Source organism: Castanea sativa, chromosome 11 (assembly GCF_040712315.1).
Source record: "Castanea sativa cultivar Marrone di Chiusa Pesio chromosome 11, ASM4071231v1".
Lineage (NCBI taxonomy): Eukaryota > Viridiplantae > Streptophyta > Magnoliopsida > Fagales > Fagaceae > Castanea > Castanea sativa.
Window position 1 is genome coordinate 56596848 of NC_134023.1, and position 16591 is coordinate 56613438.

At 36.9% G+C, this 16591-nt stretch overlaps 1 protein-coding gene across 2 annotated transcripts; it reads left to right on the forward strand.

Annotated features, from left to right (window-relative positions):
* The first annotated feature begins 59 nt into the window (after positions 1–59).
* Positions 60–16591, forward strand: LOC142617434 (uncharacterized). Of its 2 annotated transcripts, XM_075790306.1 has the most exons (9): positions 62–267; positions 370–519; positions 2892–2925; positions 3057–3108; positions 8855–8950; positions 15066–15119; positions 15221–15286; positions 15991–16069; positions 16147–16591. In XM_075790306.1, the coding sequence occupies exons 1-9, from the start codon at positions 115–117 to the stop codon at positions 16222–16224; spliced, it is 762 nt and encodes a 253-aa protein (XP_075646421.1). In that variant the 5' UTR covers positions 62–114; the 3' UTR covers positions 16225–16591. The 2 variants fall into 2 exon arrangements, with proteins under 2 accessions (XP_075646422.1, XP_075646421.1); XM_075790307.1 differs by lacking the exon at positions 8855–8950 and having other exon boundaries at positions 60–267.

Here is a 16591-nt window from a genome sequence, read left to right on the forward strand (position 1 = left end):
TAACATAGAAGTCTTCATTTAAATATAAGTTTTCCGCAAAATGCACATGTGTATTTGCAGGCGTTGCCGCGTCTTAATTGGCTAACCTTCCTAAAAAAATGAAAAATCCGTGGAATGTTTTCTTTCCTCCCGCCTAATTATATGCCCATAGTTGATTCTTTCACACAAAATCTCTCTCTCTCTCTCTCTCTCATCCTCATGTCTGCTTCAGCTTCACTCAAGCTCACCGCTCACCCTTCACTCCTCCTTCATCACTATCACCGCTCGGTAAACAAAATACAACCGCTCTATTGACTCTCCTCTACGCTTCAATTTTTTCATTCTTTATTTATTTATATTTGTCATACTTTTATCTATACTTTTTTTAAGGGTTTCGTCGATGAGTTTTCCTCAGTGACTAGAATTCCAAGGCCTTCCAGGCTCTATTGCTTGCAAAAATCGAATTACTCATCGCTTAATCTCAACCGTTCATCATCACCATCCATTTCCACAGCCTGCTCAATCAATGGCGATAACCCTGTAAGTTCTCCTCCTAACTATGAAGAACTCATCGCTTTATCTCCACTGTTTTTGTTGTTGTTGTTGTTCTGTTGGCGTCAAATAAGAGATTTGGGTTTCAAACCCGCCCGCCCGCACTAAAACACAATTGTTGTCTTGGCACGAAGACAGAGCAATTATCAGAAGTGGAGGTCATATGTTGAAATTTTATCTAGTGTATATATATAAAACAATGTAGTAAATGTCATGTGGAAAATTCAAAAACTATGGGCAAGAATGGATGGGACTAGACGGAATGGCAAATTGAAAATGGAAATGGAGTGAAGTTAAAAGACTGGAAATAGATTAAAATTAGAGGGTGTAATTTGTAATTGTACACCAAATACTAATTAGTGTCATGACCAGATGATAAATAGCAATTATTAGGTGCGGATGCTGTATGTTGGAATTCTATCGTGTGTGTTGTGTATATATATATACATGTCATTGTTTTGGAAAGTGAAAAAAAAAAAAAAAATAAGGGCGAGATTGGACGGAACTAGATGGAGCGACAAATTGAAAATGGAGTAAAATTTAAAAGACTGGAAATAAATGAAAAATAATGAAACCTAATGGATTTGATTGAAAATAGATTAAAGTTAGAGGGTGTTATTTGTAATTGTAGCCTAATATTTGTTTATGAAGCATTGGTTTTTGAGGGTTTTTATAAGACTGCTGATTGGAATGCTAAATCCGTCTTAATGTTACGTTTGGTTGTGGTGGGCTTAGGGTTTGAGACTTTGGGTTTTAGAGTTGGGGGTTAGGGTTTGGAAAGAGAGGATTGACTGACAAAGAAGGGTAGGATTTCTTGGGCAGCAGCAAATAATAGAATGTGGGAAATATATGAGGTTTGTTAAGTAAGGAGAAGAGCTTGATTTGGAGTTGTAAAGAAGAGAGAAAAGGGAAAAGTTTGTTGTTGATGATGGCTGTGTGGACAGTGATTGTTAGAGTGAACCAAGTATTCCTTTATTATGTCGACTCATGGACTTATTGACTTATTTATTTATATATATTTTTTAGTGTTGGGGGAGGGAGAATTTGAACCTTGGATGTTTCCATTGGAAATGCTATGAAGTGCTAGTTGTGCTACAAGGCTTTTGGCATAGTAGACTCATTGACTCTTAACTTATTATGATTAATCAAAAGACCTAATAAAAGACTATCTTGCAAAAAAAAAAGGTTAAAATACTACTTGCACCCTTTAGGTTTGAGGTTGCTTTTAAATTTGCCTCTTAACTACGTAAAATACACATTCTGGTATTACAACAATGTCTACATATCCCTTTTGTCAAAATGCCCTTAATTTGCAAGTGTTTAATAAAATTACACATCTACCTTTTGTTACAAAATTGATCATGACTCAAAAAAAAAAAAAAAGAAAAAAAAAAAAAAACCAAAATCAATAATTGAGTTAATCCAATGGTATTTAAGAATCAACCTGTTAAACTTGCAATTCTTTCACCCATTAGGCATTGCACAAGGGTTCCACACAGCAAATGATCTTACCAAGATTGAGACATACGTACAAACAATGATTAAATCTCTCTCCATATCTGCATTATTGTATGCCAGTAGTGATTGTATGCTTCCCTTGCGTGTTTTGATTTTATCTATGAAAAGGAGTTGAACATGGTGTTAATGACTCATTTGGCTAAATATTGTGTTTTAAAAAACTACTCTTAAACTTATTGCCCTTTTAAGACTGTTTGTATTCAATCATAGATTTGAAGTTGGATTTCAGTCCTTAGTGTCTTGAACTCGTTATTTCACCTGAAACAGTGAGTTCAAGACACGATTTTATGCCTAACTGGCAGTGATGAGATGGCAAGTTAAAAAAAAAAAGGTATCATATATGGTTTCACTAAACCTAAGTTGAAACAATGTCTTGAACACAGAAGACACAATCTCACATAAGATATGAAGACACTGTTTCAACTTGAGCTAGATTGTATTTCTGGTGAAGTAGACAAGGCACTTTTATGCTATTTATTTACTTAGGATGTGTAGTACTTTACTATTTAATTGTATTCCAGGTGAATTTGTCTTGAAATTAGGGCTTCAAGGTATTATTTCACTTAAAACATGAAATTGTGCCTTTGTGCCACGATCACAATGAGGCACCTTTCTTCTAAACTTGCCATGCCAATGTTGTTAGTTAGACCTAATCATGTTTTGAAGGCATATCCCAAGACTACCGTAGAATGCCAAATGGTTTGATAAGTGCAGATTTTAAGAAACAATTTTGACTACACAATATTCAACCCTAACACTCAGGTGGTAATATTATGATTTCACGAGTTTGCCCCTATTCTGATAAAAGAATGCACTTTTGTTTTCTTCTTTTGTGAGGTTAGGCTTATGGTGTATCGGATCCACCCAACGATGAAGGTAATTAACATTTTCAACTAATTCAACTTGAGATAGACAAATTTATATGTATATTATGATGCTTGATATTTCTGTTTCATTCCTACAAAATTAAATTCTCAACAATTCACAACTTTGCATTTGTTTTTTAGGTTCCAAGGAAAGAAATGAAAGTAGTCAAGGAGGATCACTCTCATCCAACACGTACTTACTACTTGCCTTTCAATCTCTTTGGATCAATAGAATACTACTGAGTACTGATTTTTGTTGATGGCATGATGATGGTGAGTCTATTGTGTTTTGGGTCAAATTTATCTAACCTCATGAGTTGAATACATAGTTTAACCTTCATGCCTTGTCAACGTAGTTGCAGGCAAATGTTGCAAGAGGTTTTCCATGTGCCTAAGGGACAGAGTGCATACTGGAATTTGTAAATCAATCCAATAAATTTTTGTAGAGAGCCATATATCTTAAGCTTAGTTGTTGTTGAAAAGATGTTACAATTAACAACCTAGAGCAAATTCGCCCCTTGATTTTGATAAGAATACTCAATGAACTTCAATATGTTTAATAGTATTATATAATCTTCCTTCATGGAAAAAGAAAGCAGATTGTATCTTAAAAAAAGAAAAAGAAAGCAGATTGCACGCTGGTAGGTGATTGTGTTGATTTTTATTCCCTAATTGCATGTTGTGCTACCCTAGATTGTGTGGATTTGATTTGATTGGATTGGATTAGTGTGTGTTGTGTGAGCATGCGTTGAGTCACACATAAGGCATTTACTAGGTTGAATTGGGCTATATAATTGATTATGAGAAGCCCTAATTGTAAGTTTACTAGTCTTTTGAGGTCTAGCGTAGATGTGGCTAGTACTTTCCTCAGGTCGTGACCAATTTTATATGTTGAAGAGTTTTTTTCTTTTTAATATTGTGCCTACAATTAAAATACAAGCAGTGTAGTTCTTCAAAATGGACCTGGTAAATTCATTAATGAAAGAAAAAGTGAATTAGAAATGGTGCAATCGTAATAATTAGTAGTCAAAATGCATGGAAGGAAACCAGATCTTTTTATCCTATGATAGCTTAAAAAATCCCACTCTTTAGTCCAAAAGGCTTGATTGTTCTCTTTTATGAGCTACCATGAAAGTTGATTGATTTAAAGCAGGAGATTGGGATCCTAGGATTGCTTTGAGCTGTGAAAAATGAAGTACTTACATTGGAGATTTCTCTAGGTAATGGTGATGTCAACTGGGTCCCTGAGGCAGTTGATGTCTTATCTTATGTTTTTGGTAGGTGGGTTGCCAAGAGACAGAATGATTAGAAATTTCATTGTTTATTCTGGTACACAAAAGTTTGGATAGAGGGGCCTGCATGGTAAGGTACAAGTCAAAGAACTGGTAAGACCCTAAAGGAGTGCTTATCAATTGATGTATTGATATCCAAACTCAAGTGGAGGGAGGTTCTGTTTATTATTCTAATGAAATCTTAAAATTATAATCTTTCCAATACATGAGCAAAGTTGCATATGTATTAAAGGTGTATAAGCTTATAAAGTTCTTATAAAGTTTCTTAATATTACTTTTGCATAATAGATAGCATATTGGCAATCAATTTGAGTAGGTGGTGACTATTAACCTTTCTTTCTTCATTTCAACGTGGTGACACCTTGGGCTTTGCTGTTATGGTGGTGGTGCATACTTCTGTATGAATAGGATATAGGCAAAAAAGAAAAGACAAAGAATACTGTTAATTGAGAGAGAGAGAGAGAGAGAGAGAGAGAGAGAGAGAGATTTCCCTTCTGATAGTTTAAAAAAACTTATTTGAAGAAGACAGAAAAAAGGGGTGCTGCCTTAAAAGAGATAAAGAGAGTGAAAAACAAAAGGCAAGGATGATAAATCCAAAGAAATCTACAGCAGTGAAAAGAAAGAGAAACACTTCAGTAATGCTTAGCTGGATGGCTTTACCAAGAGACTTTTTTTTCTTCTTTTTCCCAAATAAATTGAGCACAAGTGTGCTGATCAGTTGATTCTTCTTTGGCAATCTCATACAGGAAATTCTTGCCTCTCCTATGATTTGCATTGATGGGACGGGTTTCCTCCAACATGTTTTGAATGGTGATTTCCATATTGCTATTGATAGTTCTATAATCAGGTACTAGCAGGATAACTTGTATTGACCGTAATGTTGTAGTATGCAAATAGAATGCATTACTAAGTCATAATAAAGCAAAAAAAGTACTAGGAATAATCACCATAAGTACTGGAATGGAATGGGTTAGATGTACATTTTACTGCTGAAGTACGATAGGAAGGTTTTACATGCATCGATTTGTTTGTTTAATTCACCATTATATATGATGGTGGCGCTTAAACCTTTAATCATATATATATATATATATATATATATATATATATATATATATATATATATATATATATTGATAAGTATATCGATGCATTAAAAAGCACAAAAGGGGGTGCTACCTTAGCATATGAGAAGTATCCAAGCAAAGAGCCAAAAAGAAAACAAAATCAATTTAAGTTCAGCTTATCTAGAAAATCTAAAAAAAGATGTTCTGATGTAGAGGGGCAGGCAATCCTCTCCCACTTATATAAGGACTGTAGAAACAGGTACTTCAACTGAAATATTGAGTGTTCTTCTCCTTCAAAGTGTGTGTGCATTCCTCTCCCTATAAATACTCCACATCAAACACAAAGAAATTGTCCTCCATGTTGCTGCATTGTTGTCATTCTTTCTAAAATGCCCTCCCCTACATGTCAATAATCAACTACTGATCTAGGCATAACCCAGCCCAAGCCAAAGAAGAAAAGAATCAGAGACCACAGATCTTGATATACCTGACAGTGCAGGAAAAGATGATCAACTGATTCCTCATATTTACACATGCAGCACCTATCAGTATTCACAATTTCCAGCTTCCTCAAATTGTCAATTGTTAACAGTCTACCTTTGGCTGCTGTCCGAGTAAATACAGCAACACGTTGAGGAACTATAACTCGCCGTATAGCTTTCCAAGGAAATCTACTGTCTTATCCATCCCTCAAAGTCTTGTAGTAATTGTGCACACGAAAGCCATGAATCCTTGAGATGGTCCAAACCAACTATCTTCACCTTCATGGTTTATTCTAGTGGGCATGATCCTTGAGATGGTGTCTTTCTTTTTATGGACAACAGCTAATGATGGGATACTCACCATTGACAACCTTATTAAGAAAGGTCAGTTTTTGGTTAATAGGTGTTGCTTATGTTGCTGTGATGGGGAATCAGTGGACCACCTTCTTCTTCATTGTAAGTTCTCTCATGCCTTATGGTGTGAAGTTTTTGCAGTGTTTGGGATTCAATGGGTAATGCCAAGGTCAGTGAACTCTTTTTTCTTTATTTGGAGAAACTGGTTTGGAAAGCATCGTTCCACCATTTGGAATATGGTCCCAACGTGTAATGTGGTTAGCCTGGCAGGAACGTAATGCCCGCATTTTTGAAGATAAGATGAGAACTTTGGAACATCTAAAATGTTTACTTTTTCGTACTTTGTTTCTTTGGTCTCGTGTTTGGGGGTGTACGAACTGTACTGCTGTATCTGATTTTTTAGTTTCTATTTCCTTTAGGCCTTGACTTTCTTGTATTTGGGTCATTGTTCAAAGTGTTCACCATCGTGAACATGATGTTCAATTCTTTTAATAAAAGTCTTATTACTTATCAAAAAAACATCCAAGAAGCTGAATGGACCCATATTCAGCTCTGAACTGCTATGAAAAAAAAAAAAAACAGATTCACTTAACAGTGCCTCCCAAGAAATCCATATGATAATCTGACTCTGTTGTTTTTCTATTTCTAGCTATTGTAAACAGCTATGAAAAATAGTTTGAGAGATGCCCACAACTATGGTTATGCCAGAAGTGGATCTTAGGTCCATACCTGACCTCAAAACAAAGAAACTAGCAAATGTACCCATCCATTTCTAATATGCTGCCAAAGGCTCACTCCTTAAGGAACTAACAAATTCTGAACATGAGTCACCCCAGGAATTTGTATTTTGATAGAATGCTTCTCCCCTTCGTAAGTTCCAGTTGTTCTGTTCCCTCCAAGTAGTTCACATAATACACTGGAATAGCCCCCCAAACAGTTGCTGCTTGATGCTGCCCAGTGCCTCTATGCCAACAAGCTAGCATCTCAACCACTTGTTTTGGCATAACCCGAGAAATACCAAACAAGCTAAACACAAAAGTCCCAAGGTCATATGCATAAGAGCAATGAAGGACTAGGTGATCCACCGGTTCCCAATCATTCTTACACACACAACACCTGTTAACAACACAAATATTCCTCTTCCTCTAATAATCCAAAGTGAGGATCTTTTCCTTAGCAGTTGTCCAAGTAAAGAAATCAACCTTAGAATGAGCTTTCACCTTCCAAATACTTTTCCAAGGGAAAGTCTTATTTGTCAATAACTACCCATATTATATTTAAAATTGATAGAGAATCCTTTGAATCACTTTTGGTTTTTTTTTTTTTTATAAATTTTTGTGACCATTTTTTTCCTTTTATTTTTCAAGAATGATAGTGTCTTAATTGTTGACTAAAAAAGCAAATTGGAAAATTATCAGGTCAAGTTATAGCAGGGTACAACTGATTGCCATGAAAGGTATGCTGATTCCCCCATTTCCAATAATGCATCTCATCACAATAATTAGTTTTGTTTCATTGGTATATTGTAATAAGAAAAAAAAATTTCCAATCAGATCCATTTGTAAAAGAGTAGAATGATTGAAAAACATAACAAATTCTCCTCAAATTTTACTTATTAAAAAAAAAAAAATTGATTCTCTTCAAATTTTGCTATGGGACTTTAGATTTGGGTTAAACTGCACTCCTTGTTTCTCCTTCTTTTTTAACCTTAAATATGATGAACTCCTTGTTGTTGGCTTCCACATTCTGGAATTGTTGATTTGCAACATTCTTGGCTTGGAAAAATTGCCAGGGTTTGCTTGTTTGTAGATTTAATTTGTTCTGAACTGTGTCTAGTACAGCATGTGGCAATTTGGCATACTTCTGTTTCTTCCCTCTTGTAGAACTAAACTGGTGCTTGTAAAAGGTGGAAGTGCACTCTATGTTTAGAAAATACATTTTCCTTAGCATTGATTTGTTATACTTATTACTCTCTACATATTGTTGGAACTCATCAATGACAATTTATTGCACTTTTGTTCTCTAAAGGTCTTCGAGGGTATACCTATATTGAATCTTTTGAATCTAGTGGTTAAGAAAAAATGACGGGGCCTTATATCTAAAAAGGGTGGTCTTGTTTTTAAGGATCTATGATGACTATTTTGTTTGTTTTCCTTCTCATGATCAACCTCTCATTTTCCTACACATCTTAAAGCATGACCATAGTTTTATATTCCTATCATGGTAGTGACATAACCTTCTTGGATCGGTTGCTGACCTGTGCCTTCTTGGTTGATAGTGGGTGGGATGTCTTCAAGCCTGATGTGGGTTGGTTGATAGGTTGACACTTAATCTGAGCCCGATTGATCTGTGATCACCCCTAATTATTTGCAATTTGTTAGTCTTAATCCAATTGTAATTATATTATGTCAACATCATTTGCTAGCATGGGGGGAAGATGCTTGAGAAGAAATTCTCCGAGGACCATAATATCTCCTCCCTTCCCCTTGTCCTCTTAAGTGCATGATAACTCCTATGGCTCTGTGTGTTATTCTATAGCTTGCTTTGAATGAGAATGGCCCCTCTCTCTCTCTCTCTTCTTTTCTTTGAGCAGTGAACATTATAATGAAGAAAGTGCCCAAAAAGACAACAAATTAAAACTACAAAGAAATGGAATACATATTTCGATATATGTTTAATTTCTTTGGTTTCTTTATGGTGTAGCATGCCAGCAAGAGCTTAATCTTGTTAGTTCAATTTGGCAGGATATTGAGGAAATTAAAGAGATATGGAATTTCGGGAATATTGTCCTATGGGCTGTTGAATACTGCCTACTATCTTACAACGTTTCTCTTGGTTTGGTGAGTCAAATTATAATTTTTAATTAATATCTAGCCATTTTCTTTCAGTGTGCACAGTAACATCAGAAAATACAAAACATGCATAAATCCTATTCATTGCTTTGATTAGTTTGAAATCTAGGAAACTCATTTGTAATGACTTCCTTTGTTCTCACACTAATGACAACTCCATCATACATATTCTTAATCACTTTAATATACTTTAGAGGAATTCTTTTCTTTTCAAAAACCTACCACAATCTCTCTAGCTATTCTATCATATGCTTTCCTTATATCAACAAAACCATATGGAGATCTTTCTAGGATTCTTTATATCCTCCATTAGATATCTAAGAAAATTGCTTTTGTGGTAGACTAACCTAACATAAAACTAAGTGTGCGTTTGGGTAGAGATTAAAAATGAAAGTTATTTCATTATTTAGCTTTTTTTTGCTACCATTCATGGGTTTCACTGCACTTTTTGGCACTATTCATGGGTCCCATTGTACTATTTCAACTAATTTTTACCTTTATCCACAGTACTTTCAGCAATAATTTTTCAGTTTTAGCAAAATAAGCAGTATCCAAACATACCCTAAATTAATTATCCAATATTATTGTTTCGTGTCTTAACTAAGAAGTATGGACATAGTCATGACATGACACCAAACACAACGGCATGAAAATTCTTGAAAAATTAGCACATGACACAATGGGAATATGACAATTAATTTTTTTTTTTTTTGTTCGGTATAGGGGATATGACAATTAATTATGTAATTTATATACATTCTTAGTTATATTTTATGTTTATTTCAAGTTTTTAAAATAAATAATAACTATAAAAATCTTTAAAAGCATATCTAAAATCAAAGGAATATTTTTTTTAATAAAAAAAAATTATTTTCCCTCACAACACAATGAGGACATGTGTGTAGAAGTGTTCTTGGCATGGCTGACATGGACATGTGTCAGATAGGGATGCTCAACACAAACATGCTGAGGATTTTGGAATGTCTGTGCTTCTTAGTGTCTTAACACAAGCCTTAATCCACCCCCTCCATTTCACCCCAAAACCCATCCGGCCCAACAAATAAAACAGGGCTTCCCAGTTCACATGGTCATAAGCTTTTTCAATATCCAGCTTGCAAACCACACCTAGAATTCTGCTCTTTAACCTGCTATCCAAGCATTCATTTGCAATGAGCACTGAATCCAGAATCTGCCTTTTGCCAATAAACGAATTTTGAGTCTCAGATATGAGATTATCCAAAACCACCCTCATCCTATTAGCCAACACCTTGGATAGCAGCTTATACACACTACCCACTAAACTGATGGGGCGAAAGTCTTTAATGTTAACGGCATTACACTTCTTAGGAATTAAAGTGAGGAATGAAGCATTCAAAGACCGTTCAAACATAGAGTGGCGATGGAAATCATCAAAAAAATCCATTACATCCCTTTCCACGACACTCCAACATTTCTGAAAGAAAGCCATGGTGAAGCCGTCAGGACCAGGGGCTTTATCACCCTCTATTTCCTTTAGTACCTGGATGACTTCCTCCTTCGTGAACTCCTTCTCTAAGGACACCCACTCATCCTCTTCAATACAAGCAAAATCTAACCCATCCATAGTAGGACGCTCCACCTCAGTTTCCTTATACAACCCTTGATAAAAGAGGACTATCTGAGAGTGCACATCAAGCTCATCCTCATAAAGAACACCATCCACGTCAATCCTTTTAATTTGATTAGCATTTCTATGAGAGTTTGCTAATCTATGAAAAAACCCTGTATTATTATCTCACTCCTTCACAAACAAGGCCCGAGACTTTTGCCTCCAAGAAGTCTCCTCAAGATAAGCCAACTGTTCAATGTCTCCTTTGAGTTGAAGGCACCGAATTTGATCCTCATTTGAAAGACCCACTAGCTCCTTTCTCGCATCTAACCCCATCAGCTCAGTCAGCTTGTTCTTCTTTCTAAAAGCCAAATCACCAAACTCTCCCCTATTCCCCTTTTTTAAGTCTGCTTTCAAAGCCTTCAATTTTTGAGCCAAGATGAAACTTGGAGAGCCCTCAAAACTGTAACCATCCCACCATTGCTTAAGTCTATCAACAAAGCCCTCATCTTTTAACCACATGTTCTCAAATTTAAAGGCACTTTGACCACGTCGAACAACACCAGCTTCCAACAGAAGAGGGCGGTGGTCTTGAAGAACACGAGGAAGCACCTGTTGGGATACATTCTCAAAGTGCTCCTCCCAATCAAGAGAAACCAAAGCCTTGTCAATTCTTGACATAGAGGGAAGACCAGAATCTCTAAACCAAGTGAAGGAGGCCCCCTCTAAAGGTAAATCAACTAAAGAATTATTCTCTATAAAATTTGAGAATGCGAACATAGTAGGGCTAAAAGACTCACAACCAAGTCTCTCACTTGGGTACTTGATAATATTAAAATCACCTACTAGACACCTTGCCATGGGCCACCTGGCGCGCACCTGCGATAACTCCTCCCACAAAGTAGGCCGCTGTCCATTGTCATTAGGGCCATACACACCTGTACAAGCCCAAACAAAATCATCCACCACTCCTCTCAATAATACACTGACTGAAAACTGACCAACAATAACATCCAACTTCTCAAAAACCCTCTTATCCCAAATCAGCAAGACCCCACCTGAAGACTGCACAGCATCCAAAACAGTCCAATCAGTGAACGGTCTACCCCATAAACTCCGAACAAACGCCCCGTCGATAAAAGATACTTTCGTTTCTTGAAGACAAACAATATCGCACTTCCACTCTTTTAGAAGATTCTTACACACCTCTCTCTTCTAGGGATTGTTAAGCCCCCTTACATTCCAAGAAAGTAGTCGTAGTGTCATTTAAAACTACTAACAACCCCCAAATCAGTCAAAGAAACTCTGATCCTACTCCTAGTAGAGGCACCATCATAATTAACAAAAGAAATCAGCCCCTTAAGCTCCCTGAGGCCTCGTGCCCTTGGGTTAGCAAGTCTCTTAGACACTCCTTCGTCATTCACTTTGAGACATACCTGTTTCAGGATGCGAAAAAGAGCCAAACATTGAGCTTCATGTCTCACAATAGGGAAACCCACCATTTTACAGAATTTTTTCATCAACTTGGACACCCAATCTGAGGGTGGACTAGACTCAGTCATCTTTTTCGGTCATTGGGTCACCGCAAGCACTCACCGACCTCAACTCTTCACCCCTTGAGCTCGCGCCCTCTTGTCTCACTATCGGAAGCTGGATCTCCATCGGCGTCTGAAGTTGAGACCCCAAAACGTGGGCTACGAGATCAGGTTTAGAGCTCTGGCAGTGGGCCGGGCTTAACATTGTTGGGGTTTGGCGTGGCCTCCACACTAATTTGGGCTTGGCTGAAATAAAAGGGCTGGAGGGAGTAACATTATGTCTAATGGGCTTTGAGGGATTTAAAGATTTTGGGCCCACTTCATTTACCTCAGACCACACAATAGCCCAATTCCCATCTAACTTACGCTCCAAACGCATAAGAAGGTCCAAGGATAGCTCTGATTTCATCCCATCACTTTCAATTACCTATAACGTTGACAAAACCTTCGCCTTGAGAAGCTCCCTCTGACCGAGAGTACTTGCCTTGCAGGAATCACGGTAATCACAGCTTGGATCTGACACAGGCTTCGCTCTAACTTGCTCCCTTTGTCCTAGGACACTTTTCTTACAGGTAGAGCGATTGGGATCTGACAAAGTCTTCACCTCACCCAATTCAGAGTTCTTCTTTCCTTCAACCCTTCCACTACTGGTGTTTTTCTGATTCCCTGCCACCACTGACACATAGGAAGATGAGGCATCTCTATTGGGAATACCTGTGGTTGGTTTACCTTTATCTTTTGCATTGCCTTGGTTATGAGGTCTGTCACCCACCACCGCCGCCTCAGCCTTTGGTGCACTCTGAATTCTCTGAGATGATCCCTGACTAAAAAGAGAGTCTGGTTTTACTATTTTCCTCAGGTTTAGGCCAAAGTAGTGCTAGCCACAACCCAACCTTCCCTCAGGTATCACAATGTTACCCTTCCGTTGATCATGAAGAAGTTCAAAAACCATAAAAAACTTGCCATGTGTGTTCGACCCCAATTGAAGGATGAACACAGCATCACCTTCTCTAAACGTCCTTGCATAATGACCAGGTGATTGCTTTGAATTTAATTCCTCCAAGTGGAACAAAAATCAGTTTGCACCTATGAAATGTTTGGGGATGCCGTTGGGATCTTCTTTTAAGATAGCTTCGATTTGGAATCCTATTTTAGAGAAGATGGAGAAAAGGCTTTCTGGGTGGAAGCATCTCTATTTATCTAAGGGTGGTAGGCTCATGTTACTAAAAAGTACTCTCTCAAGTCTCCCAACGTATTTCTTATCTCTTTTTACTATTCCTAAAGCGGTGGCGACTAGATTGGAAAGTATTTAGAGGAATTTCCTTTGGGGGTATTCTGAGGGGGGCTTCAAATATCCTTTGGAGGCATGGGATAAGGTGTGTTTACCCGTTGAGATGGGTGGTTTGGGGATAAGAAAGGTGGTGCTGTTTAATCAAGCTTTATTAGGGAAGTGGCTGTGGAAATATGGCCATGAAGTTACCCACCTATGGCGTCGTGTTATCTCCTCAAAATATGGTGAGTGTCAAGGGGGGTAGAGTACTAATGTTTGCAGGAGGTCCCATGGGTTTGGCCTATGGAGAAGCATTACCGAAGGTTGGGAGAGCTTTTCTAAGCATCTGTTTTTTGTAGTGGGGGAAGGCACTCGTATCCGCTTTCAGCATGATAGGTGGATTGGTGACGCTACTCTAAAAGATCTCTATCTTGAGCTCTATGTGTGTTCAGCGGTCAAGGATGCCTGTATCTCTGAGGTTTTATGGATTCCAGAAGGGGGTACTGTTAGAGTGTGAAATTTAACGTTTTATAGAGCTTTTGAAGATTGGGAGTTGGCTGCTTCGTATTCTCTTCTTCGGCTTATCCAAACTTGTATTCCTTAGGGTAGTAGGAGAGATACCCTTAACTGGCGGCTTAAAGGGGATGGTAAGTTTGACACTTGTTCTTACTACCTTGTGATTCGGGGTGTTTCGAATTCTGGGCCTCTTTGGAAGGGGGTTTGGAAACCAAAGATTCCTAAGCGCGTGGTGTTCTTTCTATGGTCTGTTGCTCATGGTTGGATCCTCACTTTGGATAATCTAATGCTTAAGGGATGCCCTTTGGCTAATAGGTGTTGTATGTGTTGTAGTGATGGGGAGTCGGTTAACCACCTTCTTCTTCATTGCCTTGTTACTCATTCCCTATGGACTTGTATGCTTCAGGCCTTTGGTATTCTTGGGTTATGCCAGAATCGGTGGCGGGTTTGTTATCTTGCTAGTATCAGTGGCATGGGAAGCATAAGTCGGACATTTGGAACTTGGTTCCAGGGTGCTTAATGTGGATTGTGTGGTTGGAACGAAATCGTCGATCCTTTGAGGACAAAGAGAAGACATTGGTTGAGTTAAAGCTTTTATGCCATCGTAGTTTTTTGGAGTGGTCTTGTTGTTGGGGTTTTACTAATTGTTCTTCTATCTCTGAATTTTTGTCCTCCCTTAGCTTAGTTCCTGAATCCCTTCGGTTTATTGTTCTGTTTTTTTCCTTTTATTTCTTGTTGTTCATCATCATGAACTTCTTGTACGTCTCTTTTTTCTATCATTTATAGAAGCTTTCTGATTACCTATAAATAAAAAAAACCTTTGTTTGATCATTATCTCCTAAAGTTTCATAGTGTGACTTATAAGTTTATTTTCACAGCAATTTTTTATAGTTTTAAATATCTTCTTTGTTCTTAGAGCAATTTGTATTGTTTTAAATATCTTCTTTGTTCTTAGATATAGGTGTTAAAATACTCTTCCTCCATTCACTGGGAATTTTGTTAATACTGAAGATCTTATTGAATCCTATATTTTTGAGGAATAAATTTAACTTATGTTGATTCTAGGAGTAGAAATTTTTTTGAAGACTTAATAGGAAAATGTAGGGATCTCACCTCTTTTGTTTAGAATCTACGGTACTCAGGAAGGTGTTCTGAATATATCTCGTCATAACTACAACCTACACTTGCTTTTAGGTTTTATGTTGCTCCGGTACCTGGAAGGATGGGTTATCTTGCGGCTGTTGAAAGGTGACTACTAATATATTATTATTATTTTCTGAAGCATAAATGATCAAGAAGTTGTATAGAAAAAAATTAATAGATGTCGTGAATCTTTTGGCCATTTTCAGATTCCTCAAAGTAATGGCCATGGTGTGGGCCGGAAGCCAAGTTACTAAGCTTATAAGAGCTGGCGGGTGAGCTGCCAGTACTCAAATTTTATTCAATAATTTAGTAATTTGTATGGACATCATGATGTTTCTTGATTCTTGAATAAGCAATTCAGCTGGTATGATAATGGAATATCCTTTACTATTTTACTAAAAATGGAACAAAATGATATTGTTTTAAGTTGAGTCATGTGAACCATTGGTCAATATATATATATATATGAGCTGTTTGGAATATATGCTTGTTGAAGTTATAATTGCTCAACTATACTGTTGGTTGAAGCAGATACAAGAACACAATAATGGGAGAAAAAGGGAAAGCCACGTGTAATAAATTGTTAAATCTATATCTAGTGCTGTTGAAATAAGTTGTCTCTTTGATGCAGTAGAAGGGATTGTTTCTTTTCAATCTTAGCTGTAAATCTCATGATCAACATTGTGAGAATGTAGTATATGATAATACGATGATTCCAAGGCAAAAATGTTATTGCTGAAAAAATTGTTTTAAAATTTCTACTTTAGATACTGGCATATTATATTCAGTAAAAAAAACAAATTTTATCTATAGGTTTTGAACATTGTTCTAGGTTTTTCCCATCTTTTATTTCATAATGATATTGTTTAACTGCTGATTTCATTTAAATGCCATTGTAATCGCTCTTATTGAATAGAAGTTCTTTTTGTGTTAAATTTAACAGTCTTTTGATTCTATAGAGGTTCTTTTTATGCAGAGCGCTTGCCCTTGCACCTTTTGTAGACACAGGATTGTCATGGTTCACTGTGAAATTTAAGTTTGAGACTCAGGGGAAGGTAAGCGACACTAAATTTTTTTTTTAAATTCTTGTTTTGTTCAATTACAAGTATCTCATTCCTTGAACTGTTTCCAGGCTTTCATGGCAATTGTTGGGTTCTGTTTTGCACTGGCTATCATCCTTTTTTTGGTTGTGACATTGCTTTGGGCCTGAAGCTATTGCTCTTGTTTGTTCTCGCCTGGCTAATACAACAGAGCCTTCTCTAGTTCTCTTTAAATATTTTCATTTTTGTTTTTCCTTTAAATCACACCATCTATATGTAGTTCATGTCCCAATTAGTTTTCTATATCATTATTTGCTGCTGTTGCAGAATAAATTCAGCCTCTTGTTAAATCAAATTTTGTTGTACAGCGTAGATTTTGTTGCAAAAAAAGATATTATACAACTATAGATATGAGTACGTTGTCATAAATGAGTACACTACAATGTACGATGGTGTCCGAAAACCTCAGGAAAGTGATTTTCCCTTGTCTTTTGATGATGCATTAAAAATGTTCTTAAAGCCTGGAGACATTTACTA

What these genes read in the sequence shown, in the direction of transcription:
- LOC142617434 (XM_075790306.1), top strand. Translation starts at nt 115, where the DNA reads ATGTTTTCTTTCCTCCCGCCTAATTATATGCCCATAGTTGATTCTTTC. An exon ending in AAGCTTATAAGAGCTGGCGG is followed by an intron (nt 15,287 to 15,990) that starts GTGAGCTGCCAG and finishes CTTTTTATGCAG; the next exon opens with AGCGCTTGCCCTTGCACCTT. An exon ending in AGTTTGAGACTCAGGGGAAG is followed by an intron (nt 16,070 to 16,146) that starts GTAAGCGACACT and finishes AACTGTTTCCAG; the next exon opens with GCTTTCATGGCAATTGTTGG.